Consider the following 20,503-nt stretch of genomic DNA (forward strand, 5'->3'; position numbering starts at 1 on the left):
CTTTTGTCCTTTTTAAATACAGACTTGTGACAATTAATTTCAAGATGACTTCTGCTTAAACCATATATAATGAACAATGTAGTTTATTTTGTCTACAGAACTCCCCAACAGTTTTTTAACCTGTCTTCTTATATCACCATCTCTCTTTCGCCCTTGTTCTATCAACTGTTTTTATTTAATTTTTACTGAGCTACTAAAACCATTGCTCAGTTTTAGTATTACTGTTTTCTTTATCTCCAATACCCAAGAACTCTAATAAGTGTAATCCACATATGATAAAACTACACTGAATGTGATTTCTTTGAAAATCCTACAGTAAAATGAGAAAGCTAAATAAATCTTAGAATTGATTTTAACTCATTCTCCTCAACAAGACCAGGAGGGTACCTTTCAGGAGCAAAGGAAAGGAAGATGATGAACAAGGTGAAGACGGGCTGAAACTACCAGAAACACTACCCATTGGTAGCTCAGCACCTTCAGTTCATGGATTTCATCACGGTGTGATAGGTCACAGGGTCCTTAATTCTTAGAAATGTTAAGGCATACTTTGAGAGAGAAAAGGGTATTCAATTATTTATTTGCGTGTGTGTGAAAAGGCTACGAAGTTCTACAAGGAAATGCCGTGATGCAAAGAGCAGTGATTTCAAGGAGTGATCTTCTCTGAGTGCTATTCCAAAACCCTGGATCAAACTGGTTCCCCGTGACCTCTTCCCAGAAGCTTTTGAAGCCTTCAAGAGGCGTTCACTTATCCCTGACAACGTTAAACTAATGGTGCTGTGCTCATCTCCTAAGAGAAAAATGCGTGATCCACAAGTCTAATTAATTCCATAAAGACCAAGGGCTTTTACACAGCTGCTCCAGTTTCCTTCTCAAAGAGGAAAATAAAATATATATATATATATATAAATAAAGGACTCTCTGGCACTTTGCATGGGGACCAGCACAGCCTTCTCCGAGGGCCAGCAGCCCTCAGGCATGCCCAGTTTTTATCCCCTCGGTGTGAGGCCTGCGGGCAGCCCGGCCATCGCCGGGAGACCCCCAGTCCCTTCACCGGAGCTCGCGGCCGAGGGCACCCAACGCCCGGCCGCCATCACCCAGCGACGGGGCCGCTTCCCCCGCGCCGCCATTTCCAACGGCTCCCTCCCCGCTCACCCCCGCCTGTCGCCGAGCCCTGGGCCCGCCCCCGCTGTAGGTGCGGCCTCGTCCCCAGCCACCCTCGGCCAGGTGAGACCCGGCGGGGGCTGAGGTCCCCGGGCAGAGCGACCCCGGTCCTCCGCGGCCAGCGGTGGGGCCGTGCCGGAGCGGGAGGGCCGTGCATGCCGGTGTCCAGGCCGGCCCCGGCGGCGGAGGGACGGGGGAGCCCGGCTGTTCGCTGGAGGGACGCGGCCTTTGTGGCGCAGGGAAACTGATCAGCGGGGATGCCGGTGCTTGAATCACCCCGTGTCAAAACGGCACATCTTTCCAAAAATGAAAAGTTCGATTCTATTTTTTTTTTAACTTCTTAATTCTGTAAGTTGCGTGTAAAGGCTGCCTCCGCCACTTTGGGCATAGGAACGCTGGCAGTCTTAGTATAGTTTATGAACGATCTTTTTGCCCATTTATTATATTAACTTGTGTTTTGAGAAAATATATAGCAGTGTTACAAACCCAGCTTTAAATATTCACTATGTGGAATTCATTTGTCTAGAAGATGCTAAAACCCTTCATCAGTGATGAACTGCTTTCCCTGGTGTGTCCCAGCCTACCATAAATCAGCACTGGCTTTGGGCCCGTGATGGTGAGTTATATGTATTAAAAGTCTTGGGTCTAAGCCTAGGTTCCCTGCCAAAAATAGTGTGTTTGTGTCATTCTTCAATGCGAATTAGTAGTAGATGCGCATTCACTTTACTTTGCTTCACACTTTTGTCTCTGGAATAGAAAAATAAATAAACACAGCTTTCTCAACACTTCGACATTGATCAGAAAAATATACTCATATACTTGTGGAAATAGTCCCTTTTAAGTCAAGGGACTAGCCATGACTGCAGAGGAGTTAAGGAGTGCATGAGTCTGTCTCTCCCTTTCTCCCATGGGGTACATTAGTACTTAGTGTTAGGTAATTTACAGAAGCCTGAAGGTTTGTTTATATTTACTGTTTGTGAAATACTTTCTTGCTTGTAACTTACAAGGGCACAATTCTTACAATCACGGGGCTACATGTACACAAAATACCACTGAAATGAGCTATATCACAGCATGAAACATTCTAGTTGGAAGAACAAAATATATGTAAGAAGATGTCATAGGATGGGGGTAATTTTGCAGGGTCCTGAGTGGTTTGTGAGAAAGAGGGTTAAAGGGCCCTTTGGACTGCTGCTACTTTATTTTTGGTGTGGGAAGCATTATAAAACTAATGATCAGTCAGTGTACAATTGAAGACATCTCAAGGTAAATTCTGAAAGGAATGTGTTCTTCCAAACATAAACATCTTTCATTGTCACTTAACTTTATAAACTATATTTTTCTATTCTTCATGGTTTGTCATTGACTGACACTTTAAGCCTGTACTTCTAGTTGGGCAGATGTACTAAAGTACACGGTTCAGCGGGAAAAAAAAAGAAAAAAAAAAAACACTTGATCTGTGAAAGAAAAATGAGAGAACTGCTACTTTACAGCATTCTATTAAGATGGCATTAAAAAGATTTATTTGAAAAATATGCAAAAAGTGGAGGGCTTACATTTCAAGATGCTGTTGATTTTTTTTCTAAAATAGCCCCTCTTTTTTTAAAGGTAATTCCTCTGGATTTTAATCCCTTTTTAGATTTTTAGATTTTATGGAGAGGATAGGAATAGGAGAGATGAAAATGGAAAAATATTGCAATTATCATTTTTTCAGTCTTTTTCATGTGTTACCCTGATCCATTTACAGTAATCAGCTTCATAGTATGAATTGTCCCAACACAAATGGTAACAAACTTTAAATCTAGTTCACTTTTAGCTAAAGTTAGAAAGACCCGTCTTGTTATGAATTTGACAGTTAGGAGTCTCTTCGGTTTTCTGAATCTATATAAAGTACATTCTGCAAATTAGTAATTGACATAGCCTGTATGTTTGTCAGTTTCAAAAACAACTGCATTGGTGACAAATACTAAGCCACATTTTAAGCCGTGAACTCTATTTGATGATTTGAAAATTAAAGATTTCTAGTGATCGTATGAGATGTCTAGTCCTTTAATACGAGTTCTTAACCTCAGAGGGTTTTTTTTTCTTTTTACTACCATGCACTTGCTAGATTTTACCAGTTTGCATACATTTCTACCCTTTCTGTGATCCATTGAAAGTCTTTAATTATTTGATCATGCTTTCAACTTCTTAAACATATCATTTGAATTAGAACTTTTCAGTTTACACCATGCTTCCTCCACTTCAATTTAAGGATTAATTATTACCAGAAGGTTTTTTCTGTGAAATATGTGTCTACATGTTTTTTTACCAGCACACATATGTTTTTTTCCATGCTCAGCACCAACCGAGAGCTATACAGTACAATGTGGAGATAAATTAATGTGATGTCAAGCCAAAGCTAATAAGCACTGCTGAAAAGCAAAGTGTATTAGCACAATATTGAACCCAAGTTAATATATCAACATGGCTTCCACTCGCTTTGCACTCACACAGAGCTATTCGCATCTTCTTTCAAAACCCTGCATGATATATTTGTTAGTGGACTGGGTCTATGAAAGCCAGGTACACTTTATGAGAAAACAGTGAAGAAAATTAACTATTACTTTCTATGTCTTCTGTGTAATTCTAACTACAGCGGTGTTTGCAGATACTGTAGCTGTCCACCTTGCTAAGTAGCTTTAGCCTGATAAGCTTGTTACAAATGATACGGTTTCTAAATTCCATTTTCTTCCTAATCAAAAGGATGAAAATGAACTAATGTTTCTGACAATAGTATGCTATATGTTTCTAATTTCTGTGTGTTTATATTTTTCCATTTGTATTTCATTTACAGTCAACTTGGAGGTTTACAATAATTGTTCCTTGTTAAAATAGAATGCTGTTTAACATCAACTGGTTTCATCACATTTTCCTAAATGAATGGTGATATATTTTTTAAAATAGAATGATGTTCTAATCTTTCAACTGTGTAAATTGTTTATGAAGTCATGCAATTTGTCACTGAATTCCTAGCTCATTTGCAGTTGTTTATCATCTTATAATATTTTAAACTTTCTGTTGCTCTCTGGTTGTGAGAGATGAGTATTACATCTAAACTTTTCTTCATGTGAAGCTATACTTATATTCACCTGGTCAGCATATTCTTCTGATCTGTTTAAAAAAACGGTTTCAGGCTCCAAAAAACTCCAGAAATTAAAACTAATTTAATCTTGCAAGTACTCTTCACTGAGCTGAAGCAACGTACATAAGCAAAATATAACAAATGAATTAGAAGCACAGTCTTTTGATATGTTTTCTCTGAGTTGATGAGCACTTTCAGTTTCCACAGTGAAGGTGCATGTTGTCTCTTGTGACTGGTTCTACCTGCTATTTAAGACTGACAACTGCTTTTTACGTTCAGCGGCCCTTCACATTCTGCTGACTTCGGATGAAATTGCAAATATTCTGCACGATCAAAAAGAGAAGTGGGAGGCTTCCGTATCAATCCCTTCACTTTCTACTGTTCTGATTCTCCAACTGCAGAAATCCCTTAACTCACATTGACTTTAGCAGCCCTCAAAATAACTTAAGTGTTTGGTTTGAGTCTTAGGGTAATCATTCTCAAAAGAGACTGCTGAATATGAAAGAAGATAATTTGTCTAAGAAGTCTCTGCCGAATATCTCTAGATGGAGTGGTTTCTATTGCAGCTGTTCCATATGATTCTCTTCTTTTATATTAAATGTTAAGCCTCTCTTTAAAGGAATTCTGATGTTTTCTAGTGAGCACTTGATAAAAAAGAATAATAAAAAAAAATTTGTGTTAAAGATGATTTTCACTCATTTTTAAACCATGAGGAATCCTTCATTGTTAAAAATAAGGAGCGATGATAAAATTACAATTTTAACTTGGAATGTGAGGAAAGGCATCACTGAGCACTTAATGCATAAAAAAACATTTTCCAAAATAGCATCAATATTAAGTTTTTGGAACTTTATTCTCTTGTGGTAGCCATCTGATGCAGTTGATACACATATTATGAAGGCTATTTAAGAATAGTATTTGTATCTTTTAAAATATTGTTTGAGTTTCAATATAGGAATTTTTTCATGTCAAATCCTATATAAATTTTGTTGTTTTTTTATTTGCAGGGTAGTGTATAAGTGTCTTTACTGACTGAAAACCTGAAATATTATTTTTTTTTGCTGTGAAAGCTGGAAAATGTTCAAAAATCAGTATCAGGTAAAACAGAAAAACTTTTAATTTTTAGCCTCTTCCATTTCACCTTTGAGAGAACTCAATTAAAATGGCTTATTCGGGGGGAACAAAAAGTCCAGATACAGAAATGTTTTAGAAAGTGTATTATTCAGTATTTTTATTAAAATGTTATGAAATAGTGGGTGGCTACAGATGCTGTGAGGTTTGGAATGGATATCGACATGGTGATATCAGTGACTGTTTTTCTGCCTGGTCCCCTGTGGGCTAGGGAAGGTGCCCCATCTGCTCCCACCCAGTCATGGAAGCAGGCCCAGCTCTTAAGGTATAGTCAGAATGGGATGGTTGTTTTCTCTTCCTGGTTCAGCACAGGTTACCTGTCAGGTACCACTGGCCAGCAGAGTCATGTTGTTCACAAACTTTAGTATCACATTTTCTGTTTCTTGGTCTTCCTTTTCATTACTCTACTTCCCTTTCTCTACACCAGTCCCCTCCCAAGAAAGCAACCCACCCCAATTACTTTTTCACAGTAGTCCCAGATGTTCTACATCTGTACGTGAAACATATTTCTGGTGCTGTTACCTAAGCTATCGCAGCTTTATATGGTATTAATGATATGGGCACTTAGGTGCTGTTCGCCTTGTAGGAGTGCAGTCCCCAAAAGATGCCTCATACTGCCCTCCAACTCCATCGCTCATGGAGTTTGACAGTTTCTTGTATAACTCCTCCTCAACCACCCACGAGATCCAGCCATCCATCACGGCACTGTCAGTAACTTCTGTCAGCTTCTCATATCGGTGCTTGTTATATTCAGCATTTTCTCATGTTGTGTCCAGTAGTAGTTTTCCATGTCCTGTTCAGTTATTTTAACATCAAGACAGGGCATACTCACGGGCTGCAGCGTTAACAAAATGTACCTGTTTATATTTTGGAGAAAATTCCAGTTGTTTGGAAAGATTTGTTACAAACATACACACATTGGCAGTAACAACTTTCTGACAGCTTGGTCCTATAGCCCTTAAATATGTCTGATAACTTTTTAAATTGATAGTACATCGTATTTTTTAAATTCTTTTTCATCCATTATGAATTGAAAATGTATTTTATGGATGCTGTTTATGGAATGCCATTTTTAATCTCCTTAGAACTTAGTAAGTGTAGTCACTGGGGTTATCTGTCAGGCATGGGGGAGAAATAATTTATATATGGCACAGAGTTGATGTTCTCTGAAAGCATAATTTGAAGCATTTATTTTGCTGGCACGACTGCTTGCCCCTCTTGCTCATACTGACTTCTGTACAATTGTTTGGGCAGCTGAGCATAAAGAGTATTGGGAAGTGCATACAACTAGAAGTGAGAAGGGAGAGACAAAGTTGTAGTGATTGATTAGGTTGACCATAATGCTGAAAAAATGCTGATCAAACCATAGCCTGAGTACATCAGAAGACATTTTCTGTGACATCAATTGTGAAAAACACTGAAGCAGATAATTCCATAAGAAGAGCTGATAAAGCCTGCTTCCCTAAATGCTTATGGTTAAATTCTTTGATGTCTTTATATGTTTCGCAAACTGTTCTGTCAAATCAGGCTGGAATTTGGTAACTAGTAGAAAAGTTACAGGAAAATGTCTTTGACATACTCACACATGTAAACAGAACCAGCATGACTCTGTAAACTTAATTTCCTTAGGATGTTAGACAAAACATCAATCATGCAACAATTTTTTTGATCATTTAGCAGTATGTTTTAAATCTCACTTTATTTGGTGAGTCATAGAAATAAGGCATATCTAAGTATAAATTGGTAATCTTCAGCATATTTTTAGATTTTTTTACAGTAATTTTGCTTTTCAGAGAATGAAATACATATATATTGAGAATGAAATATATATATTTCATGATATTTTTTAAAATTTATGTTCTGATCTTCTAATAAAGATAAATATTGACTATATGCATTGCTATACTGTAGTAGTCTAGAGGCTGTTAATACACTATTGTCTGACTGATCAGTAATACTGACTGGTGTGGGGTGGGATTGTATTTGGTACATCACTGGTACTCTTGACCAGTGATGATTCTGTACTGAATATTTGGTTGGTTGATGCATCCTTAAATCATTTTATCATAGGGTGGTCCATTTGTTGAAATATTCAGTGCCCAAGGCAAGAACCCAGGAGCAAAATGGAAGATTTTTGGCAATCCTTCAGCTATATGGAAAGTAAGTTTTTAAGAAACTTATTAAACCTAAGAGTAGAAAACTTAGAAAAATGTGAATGAAACTTTATTTAAAGATGAAGAATTATATTAGGATGCTTATGTTTGTTTGTTTATTTTTGTAGGAATATGATAAAGAAATAAAGGGCTTTGTTTTTGTACTTGAAGGAAGCAGTCAAATCAACAGAATGCAGCTACCAAAGGAAACTAAACAAGCTCGTAAGTGCCAAAGAACTAAATGTCCGTGATGCTGTTCTGATTATTAAAGCAGTCTTATATCGGAATGTCAAACTTGTATTATTCTCCCTTAATTTGAGCTTAGTTCAGCATTAGCAAAGTGTTTTTTCACTAATTTTTTAGTAGGTCAGCACAAATAAGTAAAAGGTATAGAAATGCTGAGTTAAAGTTCTTAAGGGAAGATCCTTGGTTGCTGTATATTGTCCTAATTCTGCTGGTTTGCTTCTGGATCTGTTCCTGCTACAGACTGATGTCTGTCAAACACCATCTGATTCTATCAAAATAACTGGTGCAGTTGGAAAAAATAGATAAGCTTTCGGGACATGTGTGTTAGAGCACTTGTCTTTTCTTATTTCTACTTCATCAATTTGTCTAATAAAACATATTATCACTATACATGAATTTTGTATTAACTGAAATCACTTTGGTGTGGTGACTTTTCACTCAAAATAATCCCCAAAAGTGGTATGAATAATGCTATATTTTTACATTTCTTATTCAAGTATGTTTTTGCTATTGAGTCTGAGATCTTAGCACACATTATTGTAGTCAAGTATGTTGTGTAAGAGCTAGATATTCCACTTGTTTAAATCAAAATCATAACATTTATTGGCATGAATTAAGCCCCATCATTTGCACCAAAACAAAGCCCCAAAATCAAAGCAGTTTGTGTTGCAGAGGACATACAGCAATCATCTTAATTCATGCCTTAAATTCCACTGCAGGGTGTTGTATATTATAGGGCTTGTGGTAATGAACCAAGCTGTTTTAGGTTTAACCACATGCTTTTGAAGAAAAACTGAGTTTGTGATTTTAATTGATTAAAGTAGGAATTGTCTAATATACTTCTCATGCATGGTATTTAATTACCAATTAATACGCTTTTTCTCAAACATACAGGAAAAATAATAAATGAGAAGTTATTTAGTCTGGTTATGCACTAAGGCCTTGAAAAATAATCTGATTTTTATAAAAAAGTTCAGTATTATATTCAGTATTGTAAATATTAGACTAATGTATCTTTCTGAGAAATCCAACCTCAATTTGTTTATTGCCAATCCTAAAATAAACTATTACAGCCTAAAACGAGGCTTGAGAATTACTGCTGTGCATTATCACTGCTAAAAATAGTTTGGTTTTAAATCAACTTTAGCTAGTGCTGCAATACTGTAGCCAAATTCCCATCTCTTATCATTCTATCTCCCTGTCTCATTCTGTTTTCAGGTGTGTGCCTTAAGTATTTCATTTCTGTCAAGTATACAATCTCCCAGTTGTACTGTAAATTTGGAATGCTCTTCCAGAATAAAAGACATTATGTACACAAATATAATTTGAAATCTTAAAATGTTATTTGACCCACAAAAGAAAAAAGTTTTGAATTGGTGTTTTTCAGAAGAAGAAATAATGTTGCTGTTGAGTCTTGCTAAGTCAATGAAGACCAGCCCATATCTTCACATGTGGAATAGCTAACAAAAACATAGAATGTTCAATTCGCACAGCTTTGTACTATCTGTTTTTCGCCAACTTCCAGGATTCCCTGGATCCCTAAAGTTTTCTTGTGTTCATTGCCTCAGTTAAGCATGATTGTTGTAAAAATCAGAATACGCCACTCAGCATTGTTGCAGTAATCTGGATTGCGTTTTTACTCAAGATTTTTTTAAAGTTATTAGTAAGGTTTACATTGTCACAAATGTAAAAGGAAGCTTCATCTAATTTTAAGATAATCTTGATATGAATGTATTACTTTATTTTATAATTGTTACAGGATGTTTGGTTCACATGCTCTTGGAACACAATATAAGTGTACATAAAAAATCGGTTCCTTTTATTTTCATGAGAACTCCTCTAACGACACAGATGAAACCTCTAAAATAACACTTTCACTGCAGTTTGATTTTTTTTTCGTGTTCATGTGTTTCGTGAACCTTGGAAAATAGTATTGCAAGAGCAAAACTGTATAGTACAGCACTGAAATGCTTGATGGTGAAAGGTGTATTTGTACGCACACAGCATAATTATTTTTTTTCTGTTTCTAGTGGGACTGATCCAGCAGTTTCTGACACTTCAGATTTTTGTGCCATTGGGACAAGACTTCTCCACTGAGTTACTGTAAGATGCATAAAATTTCCTTGAATGCTTAATGTAAAGTGGATGCCTGATTGCAACCATTAATTGTAATGGCAGATTTTCCATTAAAGCACAATGACTTACCAAGTCAATAAGAAGTAATTAAGCTAATGAGATCATTATTTCTTGGATATTTTAACTACTGACATTCTTCTGAAGATTAAAAAGATTCTTAAAATCATGAATGAAGAGTGTAAGACTGAAGAAATGGGACTTGAATTTATCAAACAAAATATTGGCTCACAGGGATCTCCCAAAAATTGATAAAAAATTTATCAATCACTATTCCAGGGTCCATTGCTTTAGGGGAAAAAGAAATATTCTAATAATTAGATTAACAAAATAAATATTATGTCATTAGAAGCCCTGCAAGAATAGATGAGTTAAATGATATGTAATTAAACTGGGTAAACTTAGTGCTGAATTTTATTTTTGTTTGTCTTTCTGTAACTTCTCTGTTCTTTGATGAATTTCCTGAGTGTAGTTCTGCTTACACTTTCTGCTCCTATGGTTTTAATTGCTGTATTACTTCTAAAAGTGTTTAGCAAAAGGGACTAAATAAACAAGATAAGTCATGCAGTAAGCAGAAACCAAGTACACAGATTTGCTTCTCATAGGCATTCTGTAGACAGATGGCAGAGGCTTAGTGCCAGGTTCAGGAACATATCTTCAAATTGCCTATGGTTTTGTACTGGGTTTGGTTCTTCTGGCCGTTCATCTATACCTCTTATCAAGAACTTCTCTGCAGTTCTTCCTCTTTCATTTTCCCTTTTTTATCACTTTCTTTTATTTCTTCTTTTTTTTTTTTTTTAATAACCATGAGAACTCTAATTTTCTACTGCCTCTTCCCTTGTTCTTTGCAGTTTCTCTTTTGAGCTTATATCAAGGCTTTACATTTTCTCATTGCTTTTCTTGTTACCTCCCATTGCATTTGTATTTGCTATATATAGCATATATAAACATTCACTACGTTGACAATATTTGACTATATTTACTATATAAATTTAATATATTTAAATAGTTGTAACTTTTATTTTTTACTTCTTTTCTTTTTTCTGTTAACATTCCAGATTCTAAATCAGTATTATCAGACAGCCTGGTAGAAATCGTAATTCTCTCTCCTCTTACATGCAGTGGTTTCAGTGCCTATGTTGATGAAGTAATCTGTCTTAATACATTTCCACTGAATTTTTATGAAAGAATAAATGTTTAATTCAGTGTAACTGTTTCACTACTTAATTATGTTGTAATAAAATTGTGCTTATGCATTCAAAGTAACCAAAGCTACCTAAAGGTGTATATGTAGAAGATGGTAGAAACTTATTTCAAAAAAGTAATGTTTTGTATTAGAAATCATCTGTAATTTATTGATGTACCAATAAACTCTGTGCAAATACTTGCAAAATAGACACTGTATTTTATTTTAGCAGACTCATGATAATCCAGCAACTAATGAAGGCAAGTCCTTCCTTCTTGTTGCTTATACATACTAGTAATAAGTGACTGCCATTCAGTTCTTTTTATTTCAAATGTTTTGAAAGGAATCTGTTGCTTGTTTGTGGACAGAATATTGATTGTGCTGGTGCTTCATGGAGTTCAATGGTCCAAGACAGTTTTTTACATAGTCTGGCTACGTACTTATAGTTTAGTCTTACTACTGAATCCTTGAGTAGCTTCATGTGAAAATTCATACCATACCAAGCCATCATACATGCAAATTTATTTTTAAGTAAAAAACACTTTGGCAAGTTCTATAACAGCAGCAAATGATGCTTTATGGTACATTTCTTCCCCTCCCATTCTGCGTAAGTAGAAATAGTATGAATATAGTTTGAGCTTCATCCTCACTTCTGTATTTTATTCAGTGACTTATCTGATCAGCAAACAAGAATTTCTTCAAGGCCATCCATCACTGCTGGCGTCAGCTGAGCTAAACCTTCTAACTTGCTCCTTTCAACCAGTCATGCAAGATTCCTGTCATAAATACTGAATGTGCAAACAACTGTTTAAATTATCTGTCTTGCCTTTTCTTTGGAAAAAAAAATTAAGTAGAAATGTAGGTACTTTGTTAGAGGGCATGAATAGATGAGTATCACCACATTAACAATCAATGTATTGATCTGCCTAAGAAATGTGTAAAATAAATTGTGGATGAAGAATTTGGTGAAGCATAATAAAATCTGAAATAAGGTAGAGAGCATGTAATTTATGCAGCCTTTTTGAAGCAAATAATAGCAAAGCTGTTAGTAATACTGGATATAGCCATCTGTTGTAAATGTAGTAGCTGGTTGTTAAATCCTCAGAATTATGGATTTTGCTACCTTTCTGAAAAAGCAAAAGTAGCTCAATGTTTGGAAAATATTTGTGCATAAAAGAAAACAGCATCTGGCTTGTGTTGGCATTCTTGGTTTAGTTCCCAATATATGGACATGTGCAGGTGCTAGCATTTCTGCTTGGCATCTTGTCAAGCACACATACATTCATTCTCAAAATACTATAATGCCAGTCATTTGTCATACTTTATTTCTGATGTGTTTTTATTAGATGTTAGGTATCATGGGAAATTAGTAAGTCATATAATAAGTTTTACAGCAAACAGGTAGAGTTGTTGATGTGAGAAAACAGACCTTTAAATTGTACTATAGATTTCTCCCCTCCCAACAGAGAAAAGTATAGAGATATCTGGGGCACAAACAAGAGTTAGAGTTCTGTTTCTGGTTATGTACTGAAATGTCGTGTGGCCTTGTATATATCCTTGGAATTTGGTCTGCCTTTTTTCTTCCCCCCAAGTTCTTTCATACAAGTTGTGGGAGTAATATTTCTCAAGTTATTTTGAAAGTACATTACAGAGAGTTAACTACCTCATTGTTGCATGATACTTTTAAACATCCAAAACACTGAAAATTGGAGTGGTTATAAATTTGTCCTACTTGTCAGATATAAAAAAGGATTCATGCAATTAGTATAGAATTGAAAACAAAATTCACAGGCCTGGTTTAGAAATAAGTCACTAGTTATATTGGCATTTGTTCTGAAAAAAGATAGGTATTTTTCCTCCCCCTGGTCAGGATAAATCTGTTAGCTTTATTCTGCAGATATGTCTAATTTCTCACATTTGATGACTTTGACTGCTTCTGCAGCTGTAAACCTATTCTAAGTCTTCTTATATCAATAGTTCCATTGTTCATTCAAATAATCAGTATAAAACATGAGGCACAGAGAAAGACTTTTTTCATTGTTGAAGGTTTTGAGCCTTTTTCTAGAGTATTGTCAGGTATTTTGCAGCTGCAGAACAAGAATATTCCCAAGTGGGTAATTTCTTGTTTCTTCAGTTATTGAAGGCGAGAAATCAGAATAAGTTTTTCTTGTTTTTATAACAAAAAAATATATATATTAAAAACTGTAGGTTCAAAATTTGTTGTAAATGTATGTTTTCCAAGGCTGGAAAGAAAGAAATGAGGATGGTGGTGCTGAATACACATCCTGAAACACTGATGAAATTACTCACACCTGGAGGCACAGGTGGCTAAAAAGTGGAGTGTTATCAGTTATTTTGATGATAATCTTTTTATAGTAACTTATGAGAATTAACAAAAAAATAAAAAAGTGATCAAATCCTGGCACAATTAAAGCAGACAAGACTAGCATGATATCTGATTCTTACTAATATATAAATTCTGAGGTTCTGAATGGCTGATGTCCTGGTGATATTACAGAATAAATAGCTGTGCTCTAAGACTTTATAAAGTGAAGAAAAATATTTATTACATGTATTTTGGCTGGTGCATCACTTTAAATAACATGCAGTAGATTGAATCGTGTATGTTTGTTTGGTAGGGTTTGTTGTTCTGGATGTTCATATGTCGGGTAAGATAAATGTAGGAACCAGTGTTAGCAAGAATACTTAGTTTTGTCTTTTTAAAGGTGGAATTCTTAGCAATTCACATAATTCAGTAATTAGAATAAAAGGTTTAAATGTGAGAAATATGTCTGTACTTAAAAGATGTATTACATATAGCAGGTGTGAACATAACCTTTTCTTTGTAAACATGAAAAGACTGATTGTCTCTCTTGAGTAGATAAATTCGTGGAACAAAAAATAAAGTGAAAAGAATAACAGCCAATAAACTAAATAAAAGACACAACAGAATTAGTTACAGGCATAAATAACTGCATTATAAAGATAATTTGATTCTGGAAAAGATATATGCACTAAACTTTTCACATATTAATACTCATTAGAGTACTTTGTCTATACTGAACAAATCAAAACCTATTTTCTAGAATTACAGTTTTCTAAATGATTTGCCACAGCTGGCTATGCTTCACAGGAACATACCACCATGCCGTTAAAAAGAATTTACTAAATACTTGAAAATGAGAGAAAGAGCCACATGAATGAGCAGGTATCAAAACCAAGATGTTAAAATATTTATAGAAGATTCCAGAACATGTAAGAAAATATCAGTGACCATTTCCACAGTGTTTTTTTGCAGGGGGAGGTTGGGGAAGTTTGTGAAGTTCTATGTGTAATGAAGCTTTTACAACAAATTATTCTTGATCATTGAAAATATCAGATCATTCCGTTGGAGAATTGATTGCAAGTATGTCAATATCTTGCAGAGAGAGCTCAGGAATCACCATTTCTTCATAATTGCTAGCATTTGGAAAGCTTTTATATTCTAGCTGTCAGATTTCATGATTCTTTCTGAACCGGCCACCTGTGGTACTGCCTTTTTATGGAAACTGTTTAAGGGGACTTGCGTGGGTTTTTGTTGTTGTTTTGGTTTGTTGTTGTTGTTTTCTTTTTTGTTTTTCCTTGTCTCCAGAAAAAGATTATCAACATAGAAAATTCCAGCATATAAAAAGAAAGATGTTTTTTTGCATCTTGTTCCCTAGGCCTATGTGACATATAAATCTTCTCAGTCTTTTGTTTTGTAGAGATTTGATTGATTATCACATAACTAAGTCTGTTTTAATGAGGGCAGAATACAGTGCTCTGGATTTCAGAAGATCAGACAGGCAGTTCAATAAGATAATATCTCCTACAAGACCAATTTACAAGTAGCGAGTAAAATAAAACATGAATGAAATACAGACCATTCCTAAAAAAAAGCAAATTTAAGAATCTGTGACCATGGCGAATCACTTAACCATTACTATTCCTCTGTTTTTCTGTCTTTAAAGTGGCGCTGATGATGGTACTACCCAACATTTGTGAATCATGTAGCATTTATGGAGAAAAAGGCCCTATGATAACTAAGACCTAATATGCTAACATACTAATAGTTAAACTTTACCAGAGGATTCTGCCCGGATTTCAACAAGGATATATAGAAATTTCCATGAATAATAAATTGCATGACAGTTGCTCTTTGCATAGCAACATTAATGAAATATCTGCTTTCATGTTTGGTAAACTTCCAGGTTAAGTCATTTATAAGGAGAAAAACACTTTTATTTTAAGAACAAGTGAGCCTAATAAATGAAGCATCCCTTCAACAGTCCAATGTCATTTTTTAAGTTCATTTTAAGCCTTGAATTGAACATTAACAAATGGTTATAAATTATTATACATACAGCACAGCAAAGTGAATAGGTAATCTAAGAAGATGAGTTTATCTATACTCTTGGGTAGTTGCTACTATTTACTTGCAATCTCACTATAGTTACCATTGTGAGGAGAATAGTCAATCAAAGTAGACTATATAAAATAAAATTGAAAATTGAATTGGAAGGTAATTTTACTTTCAAATGTTTTGCAAATGTAGATGTTAAGTGTGAAATGAATGCAGTTAATGGCCATAGCTGGGAGAGTTATGCACCTGCTGATCACAGGAATATTATTATAAATGAGGTTGATTTTCCTGTTGACTACCTCATTTTTCTCAACATGGTCTCATTACTTTTCTATCACATGTCTGACCCTTAGATATAAATACTCAAACACAGATGTAATAAAAATACATTAACTCTTAATATAGATTTTTTTAAATACATCTTTGAAAATCAAGAAGTGTAGTACAGATGTTTCTTCTTTTTAGGTTTAACATAGGTGATGCTGTTTGATAAGAGAAAAAAGGTTGAGTTTCAACACAAGTACTCTTGAATCTTTTTACAAGTGAGAGTTCTAAAGTTCTAACTCCCATTGTCTGAATTATTTCAAATAAGTGTTTCATCAGACATTTGTTTCATTTTATTTTCCAAGGAGCAATGTAACTGAGTCAAAGTTTCACCAATTCCTGAATAATTCTCTTTCTTCTACAAAAACATAAATTATTTTATAGAATTTTAAGACCATCTTCTTCTCCAATTTTGCCCCTTCTTTAAATGTTTACCTCATTTCTACTGTAGAATATAAATATTTTTATTGTTCTAAATTTATCTGAAATAAGTTTTAAACTTCTTTAGGTGTGATTATAACTATATATCTAGGGTTTGCTTCTTTATAGCATACATGCCATCACAAAAAAGCATTTTATTTTAGACATATATTTCTGATATAAATGTGTATATTTTTATCTAAATGACTGTTTTGTATTGCAGTTCAGAATGCAAATGAGCTTTACATTTAGTAATGTTCTTTTTATTACAGTGAATATTTTTCAGAAGGGAGAAAGATAAAAATATTCATACAAAAATAAACTATGTCATTTCAACATATTTCTTGAACTAATGTTATAAAGTGAAATTAAGATTTTATAGCCAGTTATTTGGAGATATGCATGGCTTAAATTCAGGGTCCTACTGTTTTGTCATGGCATCATTTAAAGCAACATTCTTCATTGAGAATAACCCTGAGTTTCATCAGGAATAGTATTTTTATTTGTTTTTCAGCACACAGGTTACTGCAACTACCTGGTTCCTCAGCTATACACATAACCAGGACATGTAGGGGAGTTTCAAACAACCACTACTTCAGTTCTTTAAAATTCTTTGGTGTCTTAGTTTCATAGCACTTCTGAACAGCAGGATTTAGAGCAGAGTAGAGAGTTTCTGAAAAAATGCAGCCATGGGTTTTTCATCAATGAGTATATGAGAATTTCATATATCATATGAAATATGATGGATGGAACTGAGCCTGGACCTGGGGCACAGGTTTAGCTACGTGGCCAATTTGCTCATGATATTAAATGAATTATTTCACATTTTACCCCAATTTCTTCAAAAGCAAAATCAAGCCCAGAATGCTATCATTGTAAGACGCTTTAAGGTCCTATGGTGAAAGCACTTTTCAGGGGGTTGATGGTATTATTCATCCACTCATAAATATATGTGCAGCTGATACTGAATTCTACTCTCAATAGCAGTGCTGAGGATGCAATGCTTTACCCTGGCACAGAAGTGAAATTCCTGCCTTTGAGGTGCATGCAGTTTATTTGAGGAACTACTAGTCTCTCTAAAGAAACTGCTAGTAGGCTCTTCCACTCCATTTTGATTTACCCACCAATTTTATGAGGATGGATAGATTAAAGATCAGGCGGCAAAGATCAGCAAGGGAGAGCAAAGAAGCAGCAAGACCTGTAAGGCCTGTGAACTTTTTTTGCTTTGCCTGATGCTCATAACAACTTGGGGAAGCAACCTGTTTTTATCAGCCATACTAGTAGAGCCCTTTAATATTCACATACTTGCAGTGTTTTTTGAACTGAACGCTGTCGTGGGTTAAAATTTTGAATTCACAAAAATAGATGAAATGTGTAACTTGCTCCAGAGTTAATGCCCTTCTAAGTTGACCCAAGGAATCCCAAGAACGTTTCAGGATGTTTATCAGCAAATTTTGGGTGACAGCATTTCATTAGTTCAGCTACAGGTAGTCCTTGCTAATTAAAAAGTGTTTTAATTTAAAAAATGTGTAGCCTACAAGGCAGTCTCACAATTTTAAAGTAGAACTCAGCATTTAAATCATAATTATTTATGAGTAATTACTTTTTATAAGAAATGAAAACTGACAGAAAGTTGTTTATTGTAATTATTTGTCCTCTTGTCAGAGGGACTGCTAATTATAGAGAAATACCCATCTGTTAAAAATGGGCTTGTTCAAAAATAATAGGTAAATTAATCATCATTTCCCCACAGAGATTGCAACCTTTAAAGTCTGTTCTCCAGTTTCACAGGGTGGTATTGCTGGGCAATATCAACATTTTGCTGCTCACAAAACTTGAAGAAAGCAGAGCATAAGCAGTCTCTTTATCAGTTTAAAGCAAACCTAATCTTTGTGATCACGGCTGTGGTCTAAATCTATTAAAAATGTTCGAATTCAGTGTCCTTGGTGTCACTGTGAGATGACCTGAATAGTGAGCAATAAACTTCTGTATTATGTTTCCCATTTGAAGGTATGTGCTCAGAAAGTGAAACGATCAGACAATGTCTTATTTTTAAGCCAACAAAGAGTCTATATAAAATGACAGAGGCATTTTTAGGAAAAGAAAGCAAATAATGTTTTTCTAGTTAGCAGGTGACAGTGTGTCCCAAGATAACACAAGCTTAAGGGGCAGAAACAAGTGCGATTATTAAAGGCTACTGGGTTCGCACTTCAAACAAATTGAATTCTTTCATAGTCTGAAGGGCTATGGAAATCCAGGAAAGAGTGTAGACTGTTGAAATAAAATTAGCATGTAAAGTGATTTGATATATGCAGGAATATAGCCACCAAGGTTGAATTTGAGAAAGAAATCTCATTACTCATCTTGTAAAAGAAGTAATTCTTAAATTCTCTATTGCTATCACTGACATAAAGGTTCTGCATATGAATAACAGGGTTTTTTTGTGATTGCCAAAGATACTAGATTATTGAATTGACAAAGATCCATTCTGTTCTCTCCTGCTTTTGTTTTGCAGGATAACTGATTTAGGAAATATTAAAAGAAGATTGTATTTATCAACAGTCCACAAGGAGTTGTCTGTAACCCCTCTGCATGCAAAAATTCCTCTACACATGATCAAGCGCAAAATAGTAGGTACTTCAGGAACATTCCTTGAACTGTGGTTGAGCAGACTTTTTTAGCAGAAGGATTTCATTTAATTCTACAGCTCTGCTGAAATTACTGTTTGTTTTAGAATGCAGTTCCTGTCAATTCACAGTAAGTCTATGCCCCATCTACTGGATGGTATCAGAACCACTTCATACTTCTACTCTTCCACCCCTCTACCAGGAAGAGTTCGTTCCCATTTTCCGAGATTAATACTGATTATGATGTGTTTATCTGTCACTTTAACTGTCTATTCAGCCTGTGTACAAGTTCTCTGTGTCTCTAATTCTTCTCTTTAGTGTTCCTGTTCACATGTACCTTCTCCTGTGGTGACCTTTTACGTTTGCTGGAGCTGCAGCTTTCAACTGTAGCTGATGGCTACTTTCATGTGCTTCAGGATTCTCCAGATTCTAGAATATATACAACACTGTATATTTCAAACTGAAGAAGATAAAGCAATGGCCGTCACCTTCTCCCCTATCTTCTTCTATCCCATACGCAGCCCCAGCATATGATAATACCTGTCAAGACAGAAAACTTGGGAGGTTACCATATAACCTTCTAAAGACTCAAATCTCAAATACTGCTTTAGAAAATACTTTGAAGATGTGAATAGTTAGATTTCAACTAGATAACAATTACTGCATTAAAGGGTTGTGGATTTGAGGCTAGACATGGGAGATAATATTTTACAGAAGCCTCTGAAGTTATGACTTATTTTAAGGTAGTTTAGCTGAAGGCTGCCATTGTAATTTTAGATTTCGGGAGTTTTCTACTTTCTGGAAAAATCTGATTTAAAAAAAAAAAAAATTAATATGCATCAGATCATACCCATGAAGTTGCCATTATTTCAGCATCCACTGAAATAAAATTATTTTCCTTCAGTATGATTTCAGTTAGTTGCTCTTGGTCTCAGGCTAGCAGAAATGTTTCAAGATTAAAGTATGCATTAATGTATATTAAATTAAATTCAATCAGAATATGAACTTCAGTTATGTATTTTAATTTAAATAATCAAAGATTCATCAGAGACCTAAATGCTCTATTCAATGATAATGACAAAATATTTTAATAAACTTAACCCTTTACCCTTAAAATGCCCTAACTCTTAAAGAGTAGGTTTGTATTTCTTGGAGTATATGGATACAAAAGAATCTATCTTTTTTAAGTGGTTATCTCCCTTTTTAGTTTGCAGCTTTTACTTAAAGAAAGGGGAGTATTACTTTCAGTGACTAAGTAGGTCTTTTACAAGGCTATAATAGTTTAACTTATTTTATACCTTAGCTGATTAGCTATTCATTCTGTATTATAAAAATATTTATAAATCTGTATTATAAATCTTTATCTGTATTATAAAAATAATTATAAAAAAGCAATATGCAATGTTCAAATGGAAAAAAAAAAAAACATGGAGAATTTTAAGAACTACTGGAATAGTGCAGAAGAGTGTAAGACGCTGATGTTAGTGTTCTAACAGTGTTTCCTGAAACAAACAGAACAATTATCTGATGCGAATTAAAATACATATTTAAGTGAGATTGTCAGCAACCGAGTTAGTTGTCATTATTTAATTTGTTTTCCTGAAATGTCTTAAAGGA

At 34.7% G+C, this 20,503-nt stretch overlaps 1 protein-coding gene across 3 annotated transcripts in view; it reads left to right on the plus strand.

The window, feature by feature from the left end:
• The first annotated feature begins 959 nt into the window (after positions 1–959).
• The window catches only part of CFAP20DC (CFAP20 domain containing), a 67,832-nt gene continuing 48,288 nt past the window's right edge, over positions 960–20,503 (plus strand). Inside the window, exons 1-7 of one of the 3 annotated variants that reach the window (XM_068694513.1) lie at positions 960–1,224; positions 1,688–1,777; positions 5,293–5,383; positions 7,487–7,576; positions 7,698–7,791; positions 9,846–9,918; positions 18,775–18,889. In XM_068694513.1, the coding sequence (XP_068550614.1) occupies positions 5,363–5,383; positions 7,487–7,576; positions 7,698–7,791; positions 9,846–9,918; positions 18,775–18,889 (393 nt within the window). In that variant the 5' untranslated portion in view covers positions 960–1,224; positions 1,688–1,777; positions 5,293–5,362. The remainder of the gene's footprint in view (positions 1,225–1,687; positions 1,778–5,292; positions 5,384–7,486; positions 7,577–7,697; positions 7,792–9,845; positions 9,919–18,774; positions 18,890–20,503) is intronic. The other 2 variants (XM_068694511.1, XM_068694512.1) reach the window with 2 other exon arrangements.

This window comes from Anas acuta, chromosome 11 (assembly GCF_963932015.1).
Source record: "Anas acuta chromosome 11, bAnaAcu1.1, whole genome shotgun sequence".
NCBI classification, from domain to species: Eukaryota; Metazoa; Chordata; class Aves; order Anseriformes; family Anatidae; genus Anas; species Anas acuta.